General features: G+C 41.1%; 1 protein-coding gene across 1 annotated transcript in view; it reads left to right on the forward strand.

The window, feature by feature from the left end:
* Window positions 1-17,850, forward strand: part of rab38a (RAB38a, member RAS oncogene family) — a 73,602-nt gene extending 55,752 nt beyond the window's left edge. Inside the window, exon 3 of the mRNA XM_043692762.2 lies at window positions 13,396-17,850. Coding sequence (XP_043548697.1) covers window positions 13,396-13,551 — 156 coding nt within the window. The 3' untranslated portion in view covers window positions 13,552-17,850. The remainder of the gene's footprint in view (window positions 1-13,395) is intronic.
* The last annotated feature ends 272 nt before the right edge of the window (window positions 17,851-18,122 follow it).

The following is an 18,122-nucleotide window of genomic DNA, read 5'->3' on the forward strand; positions in this document are numbered from 1 at the left end:
TTGCAGGCGGGAGGGTGAGAAGAGGTGTATTCCAGGTAGCTGTGGGAATCGGTGGGTTTGTAAAAAATGTCAGTATTGAGTCCGTCCTCGTGGATGGAGATATAGAGGTCTCGGAAGGGGAGGGAGGTGTCAAAGATGGTCCAGGGGAATTTAAGGTCGGGGTGGAATGTGTTGCTGAAGTTGATGAACTGTTCGACCTCCTCGTGGGAGCACGAGGTGGCACCGACGCTGTCATCAATGTAGCAGAGGAAGAGGTGGGGAGTGGTGCCGGCGTAACTATGGAAGATGGACTGTTTTACGTAGCCAACAAAGAGACAGGCATAGCTGGGGCCCATGCGGGAGCCCTTGGCTACCCCTTTCATCTAGAGGAAGTGGGAGGATTGGAAGGAGAAGTTGTTGAGGTTGAGGACCAGATCAGCCAAACGAATAAGAGCGTCAGTGGAAAGGTACTAGTGGGGATGTCGGGAGAGGAACAAACGAAGGGCCGGAAGCCCTCGTCATGGGGATGAAGTTGTAGAGGGACGGGATATCCATGGTGAAGATGAGGCGTTGGGGGCCAGGGAAACGGAAGTCTTGGAGGAGGTGGAGGGCGTGGGTCCTGAATATATGTGGGAAAGGACCGTATCAAGCTAGGTGGAGATGAGTTCGGTGGGGCAGGAGCAGGCTGAGATGATAAGTCCGCCGGGATAGTCAGGCTAGTAGATCTTGTGAGGAGGTAGAATCGGGCAGTGCGAGATTCCCAAACTATGACGCTGGAAACTGTGGGTGGGAGATCCCCTGAGGTGATGAGTTTGTGTTTGGTCTGGGAGATGACGGTTTGGTGATGGGGGTGTGAGGTCATGCTCGAGGGGGCGGTAGGAGGAGGTGTCTTCGAGTTTGCACCTGGCTTCAACGGTGTCGATGTCAGTGCGCCAAATCACTACAAATTACACTGTTGTTCTGTTCATTCTTTTTAACTGCAACTGGAACTTGGGCGTGCTAACCTATTTACCTTTATCGAGAACTGCCTTCTACATTTTTCTTCTGTCTGGCTGACAGTTAACTTGTTCCAGTACATTGTACGGTGACTCAGAGATTAGCACTTCTGCCTCACAACACCAGGGACCTAGCCTCAGGTGACTGTTTGGAGTTTGCATGTTCTCTCCGTGTCTGTGTTGGCTTCCTCTGGAAACTCCGGTTTCCTCCCAAATTCCAAAGATGTACCGATTGGGTGGATTGGCCATGCTAAATTGCCTATGGTGGGCAGGCTAAGTGGATTAGCCATGGGGAATGCAGGGTTACATGGGTGGGTGGGTCTTTGGGTGGGATGCTCTTCAGAGGCTCGGTGTTTACTCGATTGGTCAAATGGCTTGCTTCCATACTGTAGGGATTCTATGATTCAAAATCTCAAATAAATTCCCGTATTTTCAGCCGTATCCAACATTCCGTCCACTCTAAGGCTGTGCCTTTGGGTCTTAATCTCTCCTGCTACTGGAAACATCACCTCCACATCCATTCTATCCAAGCATCTCAGTATTTTGTAAGTTTCAATCAGATTCTCCCCCCTCCTCATAAACTCCAAGTACAGACCCAGAGGCTTCAACCACTCTTCATTGAACAATCCTTCATCTCAAGATCATTTTTGTAAGTCTCCTCCTGACTCTTTCCAAGCCAGCACATTCTTCATTAGATGCAGGCACAAAACCGCTAAATATTCTAAATGTGGATTGATCAGAACCTTGTACAGCCTCAGCAGAACATCCTGTTGTTACATTCTAGCCCTCTCGAAATGAATGGTAACACTGCATTTGCCTTCCAAACTGACTCTGCACATTAACCTTCAGATAATCCTGAACTAGGACTCCCAAATCCCTTTGAGCTTCAGATTTCTGAAACCTTTCCCTGTTCAGAAAATAGTGTATGCCTCGATTCTTCTTAAGAAATTACATAACCTCACACTTTCTCATTGTATTCCATCTACCACTATTTTCCCAATCTCCTCGCATGTCCAATTCCTTCTGCAGCCTCTGTATCCCCTCAATACTACCTGTCCCTCCACCAAAATCTGGGTCAACTGCAAACTTTGCAACAATGCCCTCAGTTCCTTATCCAAATTGTTAACGTCTAACATGAATAGTTGTCGTCGCATCACAGACCCTTGTATAATTCCACTATTCACCAGCTGAAATCCTGAAAAAGACCCCTTTATCCCCACTCTTTGCCTCCTGCCAGTCAGTCAATCCTCTATCCAATACAGTATCTTTATTCTAGCAGCATGGGCTCTGCTCTACTTTGTCTAACTTTTCTATTTACCTTCTGAAAAAGTTCTAACAGATTTGTCAGGCATGACCTCCCTTGATGAAGCTGAGCTGATTTAGATGTATTTTACCATGCACTTCCAAATACTCTGCAATCTCATTCTTAAAATTGGACTTTAAAATCTTACCAATGACTGAGGTCAGGCAAACTAGCCTTTAATTTCCAGCCTCTGCTTCCCTCCCTTCTTAACAGAGCTGTTCCATTAGCCATTTTCCAGTCCTCTTGGACTCTCCCTGGCTCTAGTAATTCCTGAAAAAAATCACAACCAATGCCTCCACAATTTCCTCAGCAGTCTCTTCAGTCTGGGTGATTTATCTGCCTTTCAGCTTCTCCAGCATCATCTCCTTAATGATGGTCACTACACTCACCTCTGTCCCCTGACTATCTCGAAGTTCTATGTATGATTCAAAATACCTACCCAGTTCCTCCGCCATTTCTTTGTTCCTGATTACTACCACTTCAGCTTCATTTTCTGGCAGTTCAATATCCACTCTTGCCTCTCTCTTACTTTTATGAGAGAGTTATGTTTCATGTTGGGCTTATTTAATGTTTGTGTTGGGCTTATTTAAAGACAAATATTGTAGTCATTGAGGAACAGTAGCTTATTTTCAGTTAGAATCAGGATTTTTGTTAGCTTGGAAACCTGTAGTTAAATCTGCAATAGATAAAGTTTTGTCAACCAACAATTTAAGGAACATGGGTGAAAGACCGATATATTGAATTAGCCAGCAATGATCTAATTGAATGATGGAACAAGCTCATGGGGCTGAATGACCTCCTACTGTTCTGTGCTCCTAAAACTTTTTGTTTTAGTTCACAGAAGTCTTGTTTAAAGTTAGATATATGAAATTGTTTCTCTTAGAGAAAGGAGTTCTGAAAAGTTAAGAAATGGGTTCCTCCAGTGTAAAGGTTTTAGATGAAAGCTCCACTCGAAGTGTTTAGCTAGAAGCCTGCAAGGGGTTGTTTGAAGTTACAAACTCATAGAATCATAGAATTTTACAGTGCAGAAGGAGGCCTTTGGTCTAATGTATTTGTACCAGCGCCTGAAAGAGCTACCCAGCTTAGTCACATTCTCCATCCCTGTCTCTGTACCCTCTAAATTCATCATTTCCAACTATATATCCAACTCTCTTTTGAACCCTACTTTGGAATCAGCCTCCACCATTCTCCCAAGCAGCACATTCCAAATCTTGACAATGCTCAGTAAAGAAGTTTTTCCTCACCTCACTCCCAGCTCCTTGCTGACAATCTTGAAATTGTGACCCCTAGTTACTAACACACCAACTAATGGAAACAGATATTCTTTGTTATCCTGTCAAAATAATTCATAATTTTGAGCGCCTCAATAAAGTCACCTCTTAATCTTCTCAGCTCCAAGGAGAACAAGCGCAATTTCTCTAATCTTTCCATGTATCTAAAATCCTTCACTCCTGGTATTATTCTAATAAATCTTCTTTGCACTCTCTCAGGGCCTTAACATCCTTCCTTAAACAAGGTGTCCAGATCAGAATACCCGATTCCAAATCTGGTCTGACCAATGATTTGCACAGGTGTAAGTTGAGCATCTCAAAGTTTAGTTGTGTGAATAATCTAAGATAAAGAATAATCTAAGTTAAACTTGTAAGACTAGTAATTGGGGGAAGAAAAAGTTAAGGCAATCCAATAGCTGTGATAGAGAAGGGAATTCTGTCTGGTGTTTGAATACTATTATGAGAATTGGGACTGATGAGACTGTATTGTACCATGCATTGCAAAATCCTTTCAAATTCTGTAGCATGTAAGCCATTTATTTTTTATATTTAACTTCACTTATTTTGTGTAATAAACTTCCATTTTCTTGTTAAAACCAAATCTACAACAATGCATGCTTGTGTTTCAGTGAGAAACCATCAAAACACATTGTGATCTGTGAAGATAAATTTCAGTCTGGAATCTAATTTGCCAAGTAATAATGCCACCTGGGATCATAACAGTACTTAATATTGCATTGTGTAACATTTTCACAGGGCATCTGACACACCTTGAGGAGGCGGTGCCTCAGCTAATTTAGATCATGTACTAATCAACTAAATCATAGGTGCCATTCGTCTTAGTTACCAGTGATCTTGTGCTTTTCCACTGTAGAGCAGGCTGCAAGCAATAGGACCAACAAAGGACCAATAGTGTTTTATTCTCTGCTCATTAATATTCAATATTGACGACAACATTGTTTATAGTTACTGCTGACAGTGATGTGCACCTGAAATTCAAGGAGAAACTACAGCCCATATCTGCATGGTTACAGGAATATGTTAAAAGTCACATGAGCGACCAATACTAGTGCCAAAATGTAAATGTAGCATTCCAGTAGAACATAGAACATAGAACATTACAGCTTATTGCAGGCCCTTCAGCCCTTGCTGTTGCGTCGACCTGTGAAACCATCTGAAGCCCACCCAACTTAAACTATTCCATGTTTATCCAAAGACCATTTAAATGCCCTTAAAGTTGCACAGTCTACCATTGTTGCATCACGTCCCACTACTTTGTGAGTAAAGAAACTATTTCTGACATCTGCCCTATATCTATCACCCCTCAATTTAAAGCTATGCTCCCCCCCCCCCCGGCTAGCTATCACTGTTTGAGGAAAAAGGCTCTCACTGTCCAACCTATCTAACCCTCTGATTATCTTATATGTCTCACTTAAGTCACCTTTCAACCTCCTTCTCTCTAATGAAAACAATTCCCTCAGCCTTTCCTCATAAGACCTTCACTCCATACCATGCAACATCCTAGGAAATCTCCTTTGAACCCTTTCCAAAGCTTCCACACCCTTTCTATAATGTGGTGACTAGAACTGTACGCAATACTCCAAATGCAACCGCACCAGAGTTTTGTGTAGCTGCAACATGACCTCATGGCTGTGAAACTCAGTCCCTCTACCAATAAAAGCCAATAGATCATATGCCTTCTTAACAACCCTATCGACCTGGGTGGCAACTTTCAGGCATCTATGCACATGGACACCAAGATATCTCTGCTCATCTACACTACCAAGAATCTCACTATTAGCCCAGTACTCTCTATTCTTGTTGCTCCTTCAAAAGTGAATAACCTCACACTTTTCCGCATTAATCTCCATTTGCCACCTCTCAGCCCAGCTCTGCAGCTTATCTATGTCCCTCTGTAACCTGCAACATCTTTCAGCACTACCATCTGCAAATTTACTCACCCATCCATGTATGCCCTCATCCACGTCATTTATAAAAATTACAAACCGCAGTGGCCCCAAAACAGATCCTTGTGGTACACCACTAGTAACTGAACTCCAGGATCCTATTAATCACCACCCTCTGTCGTCTTTCAGCTTGCCAGTTTCTGATCTAAACCACTAAAATCACCCTCAATCCCATGCACTTTCCCCGTGTCTGTGGAGTTTCCTCCAGGTGTTCACATTTCCTCCCATGTTTCCAAAAAAAAGATATGCAGGTCAGATGAATTGGCAGTGCTAAATTGCCCATAGTGTTAGGTGCATTAGTCGGGGTAAATGTAGGGAAATGAATCTTTGTGGGTTACTCTTCAGAGGGTCAGTTTGGACTTGTTGGGCCGAAGAGCCTGTTTCCACATTGTAGGGAATCTAATCTAAAGATTACAGTGGGCAGATCTGGGCACCACACCTTAGGAAATTTATATTGGACATGGAAGGAGTACAATACAAGTTTACAAGAATGATACCTGGACTTCAAGGGTTACGTTATGAGGAGAGATTGTACAAATTTGGCCTGTTCTCTCGAGTTCAGAAGGTTACGAGGTGATTTGATCAAAGTCTTCAAGATATTAAGAGGAAAGGACCAGATAGAAAGATAAACTATTTCTACAGGTTGAGCATTCTAGAGCTCGGGGCATATCTACACTTGTTCCTTTAAATCCACGATAACACATTTGCTACCACACTTTTACTACCCTGAACATGTAAAATTTGTAAATTAAAAGTCTATAACATAAGACTTCAATGAAATAGTCTCATATTTTTGTCTTTAAATCTTTCTAAGGATGTAAGAGGATTGTGGTCCATATACACAACCATCTCTGACACATTCTCCGTCACATAAACATTAAAATATTGTAAGGCCAGTACCAAACTCAATAATCCTTTATCGTTGGTACAGTATTTTCTTTGATGGGTGTTGAGATTCTTTGAAAAGTAGCTAATTGGCTACTTCCTCTATGCAGCCATCCAATCTTGGTATTGGATAGGAGTCTAATTTTGTTGTGGCATTGTCCTTCCAATACTTCACACAAAATTGTTGTGTCCCATCAGGTTTGGGAACTAACATGATTGGCAAACTCCACTTACTCTGATTTAGTTTAATGATGTCTTCGTTGAGCATCACATCCACGTCCTTCTGGACTTGTGTAGATTTGAAAGAATTAAGTCTGTAAGGGTGTTGTTTTATCGGAACAGCATTCCCTATTTTGACCTCATGCACAATAGTACTCGTCTCCCCATCTTATTCCTGTATACGTCCTCATACTGCTGCAACAAACCTTTCAGCTGGGCTCTTTACTCCTGATGTGGTTCTGTTCGCTGAGCTGGAAGTTTTTGTTGCAAATGTTTCATCCCCTGTCTAGGTGACATCCTCAGTGCTTGGGAGCCTCCTGTGAAGTGCTTCTGTGGTGTTTCCTCCGGCATTTATAGTGGCCTGTCCTTGCCGCTTCCGGTTGTCAGTTTCAGCTGTCCGCTGTAGTGGCCGGTATATTGGGTCCAGGTCTATGTGTTTGTTGATGGAGTTTGTGGATGAGTGCCAAGCTTCTAGGAATTCCCTGGCTGTTCTTTGTTTCGCTTGCCCTATAATGGTAGTGTTGTCCCAGTCAAATTCATGTTGCTTGTCGTCTGCGTGTGTGGCTACTAGGGATAGCTGGTCGTGTCGTTTCGTGGCTAGTTGATGTTCGTGGATGCGGATCGTTAGCTGTCTTCCTGTTTGTCCTATATAGTGTTTTGTGCAGTCCTTGCATGGGATTTTGTACACTACGTTAGTTTTGCTCATGCTGGGTATCGGATCCTTAGTTTTGGTGAGTTGTTGCCTGAGAGTGGCTGTTGGTTTGTGTGCTGTTATAAGTCCTAGTGGTCGCAGTAGTCTGGCTGTCATTTCAAAGATGTTCTTGACGTATGGTAGTGTGGCTAGTCCTTTGGGTTGCGGCATGTCCTCGTTCTGTTGTCTCTCCCTTAGGCATCTGTTGATGAAATTGCGAGGATATCCATTTTTTGTGAATACCTTGTATAGGTGTTCCTCTTCCTCTTTTTTTGCAGTTCTGGTGTGCTGCAGTGTGTTGTGGCCCTTTTGAACAGTATCTTGATGCAACTTCATTTGTGTGTATTGGGGTGGTTGCTTTCATAGTTCAGGACTTGGTCTGTGAGTGTGGCTTTCCTATGTACCTTAGTGGTGAATTCTCCATTTGGTGTTCTCTGTACCCTCACGTCTAGGAATGGGAGTTGGTTGTCCTTTTCTTCCTCTCTCGTGAATCGGATTCCTGTGAGTGTGGCTTTGATGATCCAGTGTGTATTCTCTATTTCCGTATTTTTAATGATTACAAAGGTGTCATCAACGTATCTGACCCAGAGTTTGGGTTGAATTTGTGGTAAAACTGTTTGTTCTAACCTTTGCATTACTGCTTCTGCTATGAGTCCAGAGATCGGTAAGCCCATGGGTGTTCCGTTGATTTGTTCGTATATCTGGTTGTTGAATGTGAAGTGTGTTGTGAGGCACAAGTCCAGTAGTTTAAGTATGCCGTCTTTGTTGATGGGTTCAACGTCTTGTTGTCTGTTATGTCTGTTTAGCAGGTTGGCTATTGTTTCTCTGGCTAGGGCTTTGTCAAAGACGTGAACAGTGCCGTTACGTCGAATGAGACCATGGTTTCTTCCGTGTCTATGTGTATATTTCTGATGATGTCCAAGAATTCCTGTGTTGATTGTATAGAGTGTCTGGATCCGCTGATCAAGTGTTTCAGTTTCTGCTGTAGTTCTTTCGCCAGTTTGTGTGATGGTGTCCCTGGTAGTGATACTATGGGTCTGAGTGGGATGTCTGGTTTGTGCACTTTAGGTAGTCCATAGAATCTGGGGGTGTTGTTGCTTTCAGGTTTCATTCTTTGTAGGTCCGACCTGGTTATCTGTCCGTTTTTTTGTAGGTTCCTCAGTGTGTTGTTTATCCTATTGGTGAGCTGTGGGGTGGGGTCAAACTCCCTCTTTTGGTAGGTGTTGGTATCTGCAAGTAGTGTACAAAACCCATGAAAGGACTGCACAAAACACTATATAGGACAACAGGAAGGCAGCTAACGATCCGCATCCACGAACATCAACTAGCCACGAAACGACACGACCAGCTATCCCTAGTAGCACACACGCAGACGACAAGCAAAATGAATTTGACTGGGACAACACTACCATTATAGGGCAAGCGAAACAAAGAACAGCCAGGGAATTCCTAGAAGCTTGGCACTCATCCACAAACTCCATCAACAAACACATAGACCTGGACCCAATATACCGGCCACAACAGCGGACAGCTGAAACTGACAACCGGAAGCGGCAAGGATAGGCCACTATAAATGCCGGAGGAAACACCACAGAAGCGCTTCACAAGAGGCTCCCAAGCACTGAGGATGTCACCTAGACAGGGGACGAAACGTTTGCAACAAAATCTTCCAGCTCAGCGAACAGAACCACAGCAACGAGCACCCGAGCTACAAATCTTCTCACAAACTCTTTACTCCTGAGACAGATAGTTCACTAAGCTATCCCATTCCTCAAGGACTTAACTCATTATTTACGTACTTTGAGGCACATCAAACGCCACAACATTCCTCACTCTGCACGGCAGTAACTAACACTGTTTCTCTAGTTCCCTATCTCTATTACAGTAAGTTTTCAACATATTCACATGACATACCCGATACAGTTTTATTTCTATCCAGCATCTTTACCAGATAGTTTAACTGGCTTAAATTTTTCTCAGTTTGATAGGAACCACTAGACCTGGCTTTGAAGGGATCTCCTACCACTGGCAACAATGCTAATATGTCACTCTCACAGGAAAACAGCCGGATTTTAGAGTTTTTTTTTATCTGCCACCATCTTCATTCTATGCTATGCCCTTTTCAGGTGCTGTTTAGTTAACTCACCTAACCGATTTAATCCCTCCCTCACCTCCCATACATATTCCAATTGTGAGATCTCTGACTTTCATCCTTCAATTTTTCTTAAATTAATTTCAAAGACCTTCTCACTTCATGTCTGAATATTAACTCAAAGGAAGTAAACTGAGTAGATTCATTTGGGGCATCTCTAATGGCAAACAATACAAATGGGATACCTTTATCCCAAACAATCATGTAATCCTGACAGTATGCTCTTTCATTCTTCAGGGTCTGATGCCACCTTTCCAAGGCTGCCGGGGATTTAGGGTGGTATGCACTTGATATTAAGTGCTGTTTGCCGATGCTATCCATGACTTCTGTAAACAGCCTAGTAATAAAATTAGACTCTTGGTCTGACTAATCTCTCTGTAACTCATACTGGGTAAAGAGAGCTACTAACTCTTCCACCACCCTTTTTGCCTTAACACTCTGTAATGGAATTGCCTATGGAAATCTGGTAGACCCATCCATTATGGTTAGCAAATACTGGTTCCCACTTTTACTTTTAGGGAGGAGATCTACACAATCAATCATAACTCATGTAAAAGGTTCTTCAAATGTGGGAATTGGCAACAAAGGTGCTGTTTTATTACTGCCTGTGGCTTATCTACCATTTGGCATGTATGACATGTACAGCAAAATTCAACCACATCCTTGTGCAGTCCAGGACAATAGAAATGCTTTTCAACCTTAACCTGAGTCTTCCTCACCCCTCGGTGAAATCCTACTGGTAATTCTTGTGCTGCCCAGAATACCTCCTGCCTGTATGGTACTGGCCTGGCAACACAATCTGGTGCACTTGCACCCATTTCACCTCTGCACTAACCTGCCATGGTCTCCATTTTCATCTTAGGATTCTACCTTTAAGATAATAACTCTCAGGAATACATTCTGATTTCTTTTCTGAGTATGCATCAATATTTTTTTTTATTGTCTCATATTTCTGTTGTAAGTCTATTAGCCTTCCAGGACTAAACACTTTGCGCCTGTTCAGGTTTTTCCTGCACCAGCACATCAAACAGGGTGTCTGTTAACTGAACCTCAACTCCTTCATCTTTCTCTTTAGTTTTTGCTTCATGCTGTGACTTACGATAGTGGGATCTTGTTACTACACAGTCTGGAAAAGTTCCAGGGGATTTTTGTTTTAACTCCTCAGTTCCCTGGTCTTTCTTTGGCTTCTCCACAGCAAGAGGTGTCACTCCTGCCTTGGATCCTGCTCAATCATTCCCAAGAACAAACTGTGTATTCCTGGAACTGACACCCTGTCAATCACTCCCACTATTCACCCTGATCTTAAACAGGGGAATGTCCACTGTCCATCTATTCCACAAATTACCACTCTCTCAGGAGTGTCAGGAAGAGTGTAAATACATTCATCTGTTACTATTAGAAACTGATTAGCTCCTGTATCTCTCAAAATCATAATTTCTTTCCCTTCTCCTCCTGTTTTTCTTGAAATTTACAGACAAGGCGAAGTTTTGATAAGAGATCGGGCTAACTCAATATCCAGCCTGTGTCTAGTTTGTTCACTTTTCTTGGGGTTTCCTTTACGACTTTCACTAATACCACTGGCTTAGCCTCTTTTTCTACAGTGCCTTACTTCCACCACCAGCACAGTGATTTTGTGTGTTCCCACCTTCTGGCAGTGAAAACACCTTTTCCCAATACCCCTCTTAAACCATCAGCACTGTAATTTTGTGTGTCCCACTCCATTACAGTGAAAACACCTGAGGTCTTTCACCTCCTTTCCACCCTCTTGAGTTTCCTTTTTTACTTGTGGTAAACTATTACCAGTGTGCTCTACTTTTTTGTTTTGTAGTGAAGGATTTTCACATCTCCCAAATTCTATTTCTCACAGGACGAAATTCCTGTCAGAAGCTATATTTCATATTATGTACCAATGCATATTCATCTGCCATCTCTGCTGCTCTTTTCACTTCTTGAACTTTCTGTTCATCCACCTGAACATCTCTGGAAGTGAGCTTTTAAACTCCTCCAGCAGAATAATCTATCTTAGAGCCTCTTAGACCTTATCTATTTTTAAGGCCCGCACCCATCTATCAAAATTACTGTGTTTAATTCTTTCAAACTCCACATAAGTCAGACCTGGTTCCTTCTTTATGCTTCTGAACCACTGTCTATTCACTTCTGGTACTAATTCATAAGCATTCAAAATAGCCTTTTGACATCTGCATAATCTCTTGACCCCTCATCTGACAGCCCTGCAAATATCTCACTGGCTCTGCTACCAGTTTAGTCTGAACTAGCATTACCCACAAGTTCTCTGGCCACTTCATCTGCCAAGCCAATTTTTCAAATGAAATAAAAAAAGGCTTTGACAACTTTCTCATCAAAATGTGGTAATGTTTTAACATATTTGTATAGATCACTATCTTCTTTCTTCATGGCCATCCTGTTAACTTGACTTTCCTGACTAATTCGCAACTTCTGACGTTCAATTCTCTTTCTTTTTGTTCAGGTAAGAACCTTCTCTCTCTTTCTTTTTCCTCTCTCTCTCTTTGTTTTTCCTCTGACATGGCTCATCTTTCCCTTTTCTTTATATTCTAACTCTATTTGCCTCAAATGCAATTTAAGTTTTCTAACTCTACTTCTTTGTTTTTCTGATACACCTAAGTGCTTGACCAACTCCATTAGAATTTTCGCTTTCTTTTTGTCTCTGGTTAAACCCAATCCTAACCTATTCGCTAAATCTAAAAGTATGTCCTTCCTCTGTCTTTCTAAGCTTTCTTGGCAAATTTGGGAAGCCTCTTCAAACCCCAGAACCTCTTTTGCAATCTTAAGAGCAATTTCCCTCACTTTTAAGTGAACCAATCTCAAGTAACTGAAATTTAAAAAAAAACTTTTCTCACTTATGTTTTACTTAAAGATCTAGGACACTAATCTGCAAGTGTTTAAAACTGCTGGGATCTTTTGTACCCCAGATTTGTTCAAATCTGTCCAAATCTCAGAGTGGATCTGTCTAAATCCATCCAAATCTTGGACCCGAGCCCCCAAACTGCCACGACCCGGAGGTGAACCCCTCTGTTAATTAAACCAAACACCCAGAGAAGCTCACCTCACCTCGTAATCTGTTAAAATATGAGTGACTCAGAACTCCCCAATTCCACTATTTAAAGAAATCAATTTATTTTTTCAACTCTAAAAGTGAACATTAAGCAACCATTCACAACTCTAAACACCCCTTTCTCGTAAATGCTGATTATCTGCCTCCAAACCTATAACAATATGCCATCCCAATAAGACCTTATTAAACTTATATCAACTTAATTTCAAAACCACACAGTCACTGTCATCTTCTGTGCCTTTCCTTTTCCAGCTGAAGATCTGCCTGGGTTGTTGTTTTTATTTTTACTGCGAGTATGTTTCATATGAAAAGATTCCTTTGATAGAGTGTTTCCTAATTTCTTGGAGAGCAAGATGTTAGCTCTCCAGACATTTCTGTCTCGACAGCAGTTGCTCTCTGACCAATTTTCAAAATGTTCACATTTTATATGCCCACAATGTTGGATCGTTTCATTGGTTCAATGTTGGCAAAACAATAAATTTAAGCTCGATTGGGTTTTAGTATCCTGGGGCATAATTTAAACTGATTGGTTAAATTCAAATTGTTGTCAAAACAGCAACCAAAACTCATGTATTCATTTCACAGCCAAATGTTCCATATTTTCAATTTTCCAGTACACTCTGGGACTGCCATCTAGTAACATGTGCAGGTGCTTGTCCGCTGTCAGTTCAGAACAGCAGTCACTCTCTCTTAAAGGAAAAGTTCATACTTTCAACTTCATGACATGATCTACTATACAAATACAATTATGACATCTATATCACAGTACAGGATCTAAAGTAGCATGTATTTTTCCTTATGTTAACAAATTAATATTTAACTTCTGTTCTCATCCACAGGAAAATGTCAACATTGATGAAGCGGCTCGATGTTTGGTCAAACACATCATGGATAGTGAAAATGATCTTGCACAGTCTGTTGAGTCTGATGTTGTCACCCCAGCACTCAATTCCTTCAGAAGCAACAGCAGCTGCTCATCTTGTTTTAAGTCTTAGATTGGGATCTTGTCGTAACAGGCCTGTTACAACTTCCACACTTACATTTGTATTTGAAATAAGTACATTATTAACTGGAATCTGAATGGTGGTGGAATTTTGAAAAATGTGAAAGAATTGAAATTTCAGTTACAATAACTTGCAATGATGTATCTCATGTCTAACAGAAAAATCATTCCAAAGTGCTTCACAGGATTAGGAAAGAAAAGGCAGTTTTATGTCACAAAAGAAGTTTTGTGTCACACAAATGACTAATTTTGGACCAGGCACTGGTCTTTACATTGTGTATTCAAAAGAAGAGGATAAAATTCAACTTTGACAGGGGCAGAAAAGGGGCTATAGCAGATGAGTTATTCCAATGGAAAGGAATGCTAGTAGGATATATGTCAGCAAATGATCTACCCCTGCCCATTATGAACCCCAGCCAGACGTAAATTTCATTTCCAGTGTAATTTTTATCTGCCAGTGGTGCGAATCAAAATATAATCACATACGTTTGGCAGCATTTTATGATTCCATGAATGTTTGCTGGACATTTTGTGATAGCTACTGCCATCTTACTTGCCATTCTATTTTAAAAAAAAATTAAGCCATGAGGACTGATGCATCTATGAGGCAAGAGGAGGAAGGTGATATTGAGCACAGTGCTAACCCAAATCCCTTAAATCGTAATCCTCTTTTTAAAACTTCTTATGTAGCATCTTTTGAAATGCCTTCTGAAAACCCAAATATCTGATCTCCATTGGTTTTCTTTAATTTTCCCTTCAGAGCACATTCTCAAAAGAGATTTGTAAAACACAATTTCCATTTCATAAAATTTTTCATTCTGCCTAATTATGTTACGATTTTCCAAGTGCCATCTACAAACTATCTTAGATCCTGTCACTTACCCTACTACCAGGCCAGAGAGCCTGTCAAAATGATTCCGATATTCTTGAACCAAGGTGATCTATCCAGATTCCCCTTCCCTAATGAGATGTGCTTTTTCACTTGCTGCAGCTGAGTGGTAAATCAAAAATTTAATTTAGTTACAAGTCTGTTGAGCACAACAGTATTTAATTCTTAACCATTCATCAAAATAACAAAAACAGAATTTTACCTAAGACAAACATGGGAAAAACTCATTTTAATTACCTTTGTGCTATTGTACTCCAGTGTACAGATTACTATTATTCTTTGAGGGGGGATATTTCTTTGGAACTTCTGAGTTTGTCACCGTAAGTTTGATGGAAACTTACTTATAAGTATAAATCATGTTCTCTTCTGTGAAAGTAATGGAATAAAAGCTTTGATGAGATTCACCCACGCTGACATGTGCAAAATATTCATGATGTGCAAAAGAGACTAAATTATTGCCTTCAAACACAGAGTGTGTTCCTTCCAGCTTTCATTTCACCTCTTATTCTAACCTTGGGAAGCTAGTGTTGCAGTGATTTAAATGGAAGTTCTGAGAGAGAACTGTTGATATCTGTTACGTTGTGATGCTAATGATTGGTATGATTCATTTCTTTGGAAAGAAGCTGCAAATGCCTGGCTCTAGTATTTGAGTCATATCTTTTGTCTCAGTTGAGATATTGATTTTAATAGAATAAAGCATGCTGCTCTTTCTCAATTTAGAATAGAAAATTGGGTTACAGAAAATAGCAAACAGTTCTAACAGAAATATTTTTGTTACCTGTTAGGTTCAGGGAAAGAATCTTGGCATATTCGAATACCACTCTGAGTGCTGCTCAATCTCCATTCTGTTTCAGCTATGACACTGAACTCCTGCGTAACAGAGTGTTTGATTTGCATTTTTATACCTTCTGCATGAAGGAGTTTTGAGTTGTTCTGTGCAGTAGAGACAAAGAACAATGTCAATGAACATAGAACATAGAAAAATACAGCGCCCTTTGGCCCTCGATGTTGCGCCGATCCAAGCCCACCTAACCTACACTAGCCCACTATCCTCCATATGCCTATCCAATGCCCGTTTAAATGCCCATAAAGAGGGAGAGTCCACCACTGCTACTGGCAGGGCATTCCATGAACTCACGACTCGCTGAGTAAAGAATCTACCCCTAACATCTGTCCTATCCCTACCACCCCTTAATTTAAAGCTATGCCCCCTCGTAATAGCTGACTCCATACGTGGAAAAAGGTTCTCATGGTCAACCCTATCTAAACCCCTAATCATCTTGTACACCTCTATCAAGTCACCCCTAAACCTTCTTTTCTCCAATGAAAACAGCCCCAAGTGCCTCAGCCTTTCCTCATACGATCTTCCTACCATACCAGGCAACATCCTGGTAAACCTCCTCTGCACCCGTTCCAGTGCCTCCACATCCTTCCTATAGTATGGCGACCAAAACTGCACACAATACTCCAGATGCGGCCGCACCAGAGTCTTATACAACTGCAATATGACCTCCGTACTCCGGAACTCAATTCCTCTACCAATAAAAGCCAGTACACCATATGCCTTCTTCACCGCACTATTTATCTGGGTGAAAGATCTGTCTATATTGGAACAATTCAAAAACAATCACAATGGAAACATAAATCACCCCTATTAAATTTGATGTTCAAATCTCAACAGTTTATAATTTGACTAGTATCTCTTTTACACAGAAAGGCTTCAACCTGAATTGTTAAATTGGTAATGATTAATCTGGGGCTGAATCATAGTAATACTCATTAACTAATCTGGTTGGTGAATCTAAGTATTCGTAGCTGCTTGCAAACAGGCAACAAGGACCCTCTTGAGGCACAGTGATAATGTCCCTATCTATAGACTAGGCGGCTTGTGTTCAAGTCCCAGCTGCTGCAAAGATGTGTCAAAATGTTTCTGAACAGGTTGATTGAAGAAATAGGTTTTTTAAAAAGATCATCCATGGCTAAAATCTTTACAAGGGGGCCCTCTTGTGGCTCAATAATATGTCTCTGCCCCTGAACTGGGAGGCCTGGGTTCAAGTCCCACTGGTTCCAGAGGTGTGTAATAACATCTCGAGACAGGTTGATGAGAAAAGTAGGTTGTTCTATTTAATGCAAACAGGCAACAAGGACCCTCTTATAGTGCAGTGGCAGTATCCCTACCCCTGGACTATGTGACCTGGGTTCAAATCCCACCTGCTCCAGAGTTTGTAATATCATCTCTGAACAGGTTGATTAGAAAAATAGTGCAAACTTGACAACATTAATCACAGATTTTTAAATTGCTGGCTCTTAATTTTTATTTTATTTTGCTGATGATCATTTTGTCACAGTGGATGTTGATATACACGTATTGTGTATATCCATATAAGAAGGAAAATATTGCAATCATTGCACGATTCTAGGAACCACACAAAATAACCTCAGATGATGTAATCTGTACATTTCTATAATGTGAAGCTTGTTTTTTTTTAGAATTAGAAGCTCCCTATTTCTGTTGATGCATACAACAGACAAATACACAAGCTTACATTTGTTTCCATTGATAGTTTTTTTCTCCCCCTAGAACAGGTTAACAGAGGCCATATCGTGATCTGCATTAGTCCACATCAAACATACCTGACCAAGAGGATTTCACATTCTTATAGCCTGCTATTGCCAACCTTGGAGTGGGACTTAGTGCAAATCTTTTGACTCTCATGGAGAGGTGCTGCCCACTACACCACAAGACTGCCAATAAAACTTTTTTTTACTGAAAGATTAAAGGTTCTGTTTTCCCTTGCACTCCCTAGTCATCGCAAACTAGTAGAAGTATTGCAAACTTAAGAAGTGAGCGAATTGCCAAGAGACTAATGGCTAATAGAAACAGTTTTGATGTTGCTGATATGTGGTAACCATCTGCACAATAATGCATCCAATATTGTTTATTAAGTGGCATGGGGACTGACTTTACAAATTCTGTGGCCGCATTCCTATCAAATCTCACAGATGGAAAAATGCAAATCTTTTTGGGAATTGTAAATGTGACATTTGGCATTCTACACTGACACTCTGGTATACTGGCCAACACAATATTTTTTAAAAAGTATTTCAATTTCACAATATTAGTAATCTCAAAAACTTGCTTTTTCGGCTGTGACTAATCAATCTAGTGACCCCATTTAATAATAGGATTATGTGTTGATTTGATGAACTGTTCTCTGGCAAATTAGTTGTGGAGCAGTGAAATATGTATTTTTGTAATTTCTCTACTAACTCTCTGTTCAGAGTAGGACAGTAGTAATAAAACCCAAACAGATTTTGTCTCTGTGGAAGGAACAGAAATTACTGCTGCAATTTAAATGGTCATGGGCCTCTCTCCAGAATTGGAAATGTGTTGCTGGAAAAGCGCAGCAGGTCAGGCAGCATCCAGGGAACAGGAGAATCGACGTTTCGGGGATAAGCCCTTCTTCAGGAAAGTCGATTCTCCTGTTCCCTGGATGCTGCCTGACCTGCTGCACTTTTCCAGCAACACATTTCCAGCTCTGATCTCCAGCATCTGCAGACCTCACTTTCTCCTCTCTCCAGAATAGCAGACAGCAATGGACAGAATGTCTAAGCATGAAACAGCTACAGGTGAAAGAGCATCCAGATTTTCTGAACCATTCCCAGGGGATGAT

The sequence above is a fragment of the Chiloscyllium plagiosum genome, unplaced genomic scaffold (genome assembly GCF_037043375.1).
Source record: "Chiloscyllium plagiosum isolate Xiang-an unplaced genomic scaffold, Cpla_swu_hap1 HiC_scaffold_6, whole genome shotgun sequence".
NCBI lineage: Eukaryota > Metazoa > Chordata > Chondrichthyes > Orectolobiformes > Hemiscylliidae > Chiloscyllium > Chiloscyllium plagiosum.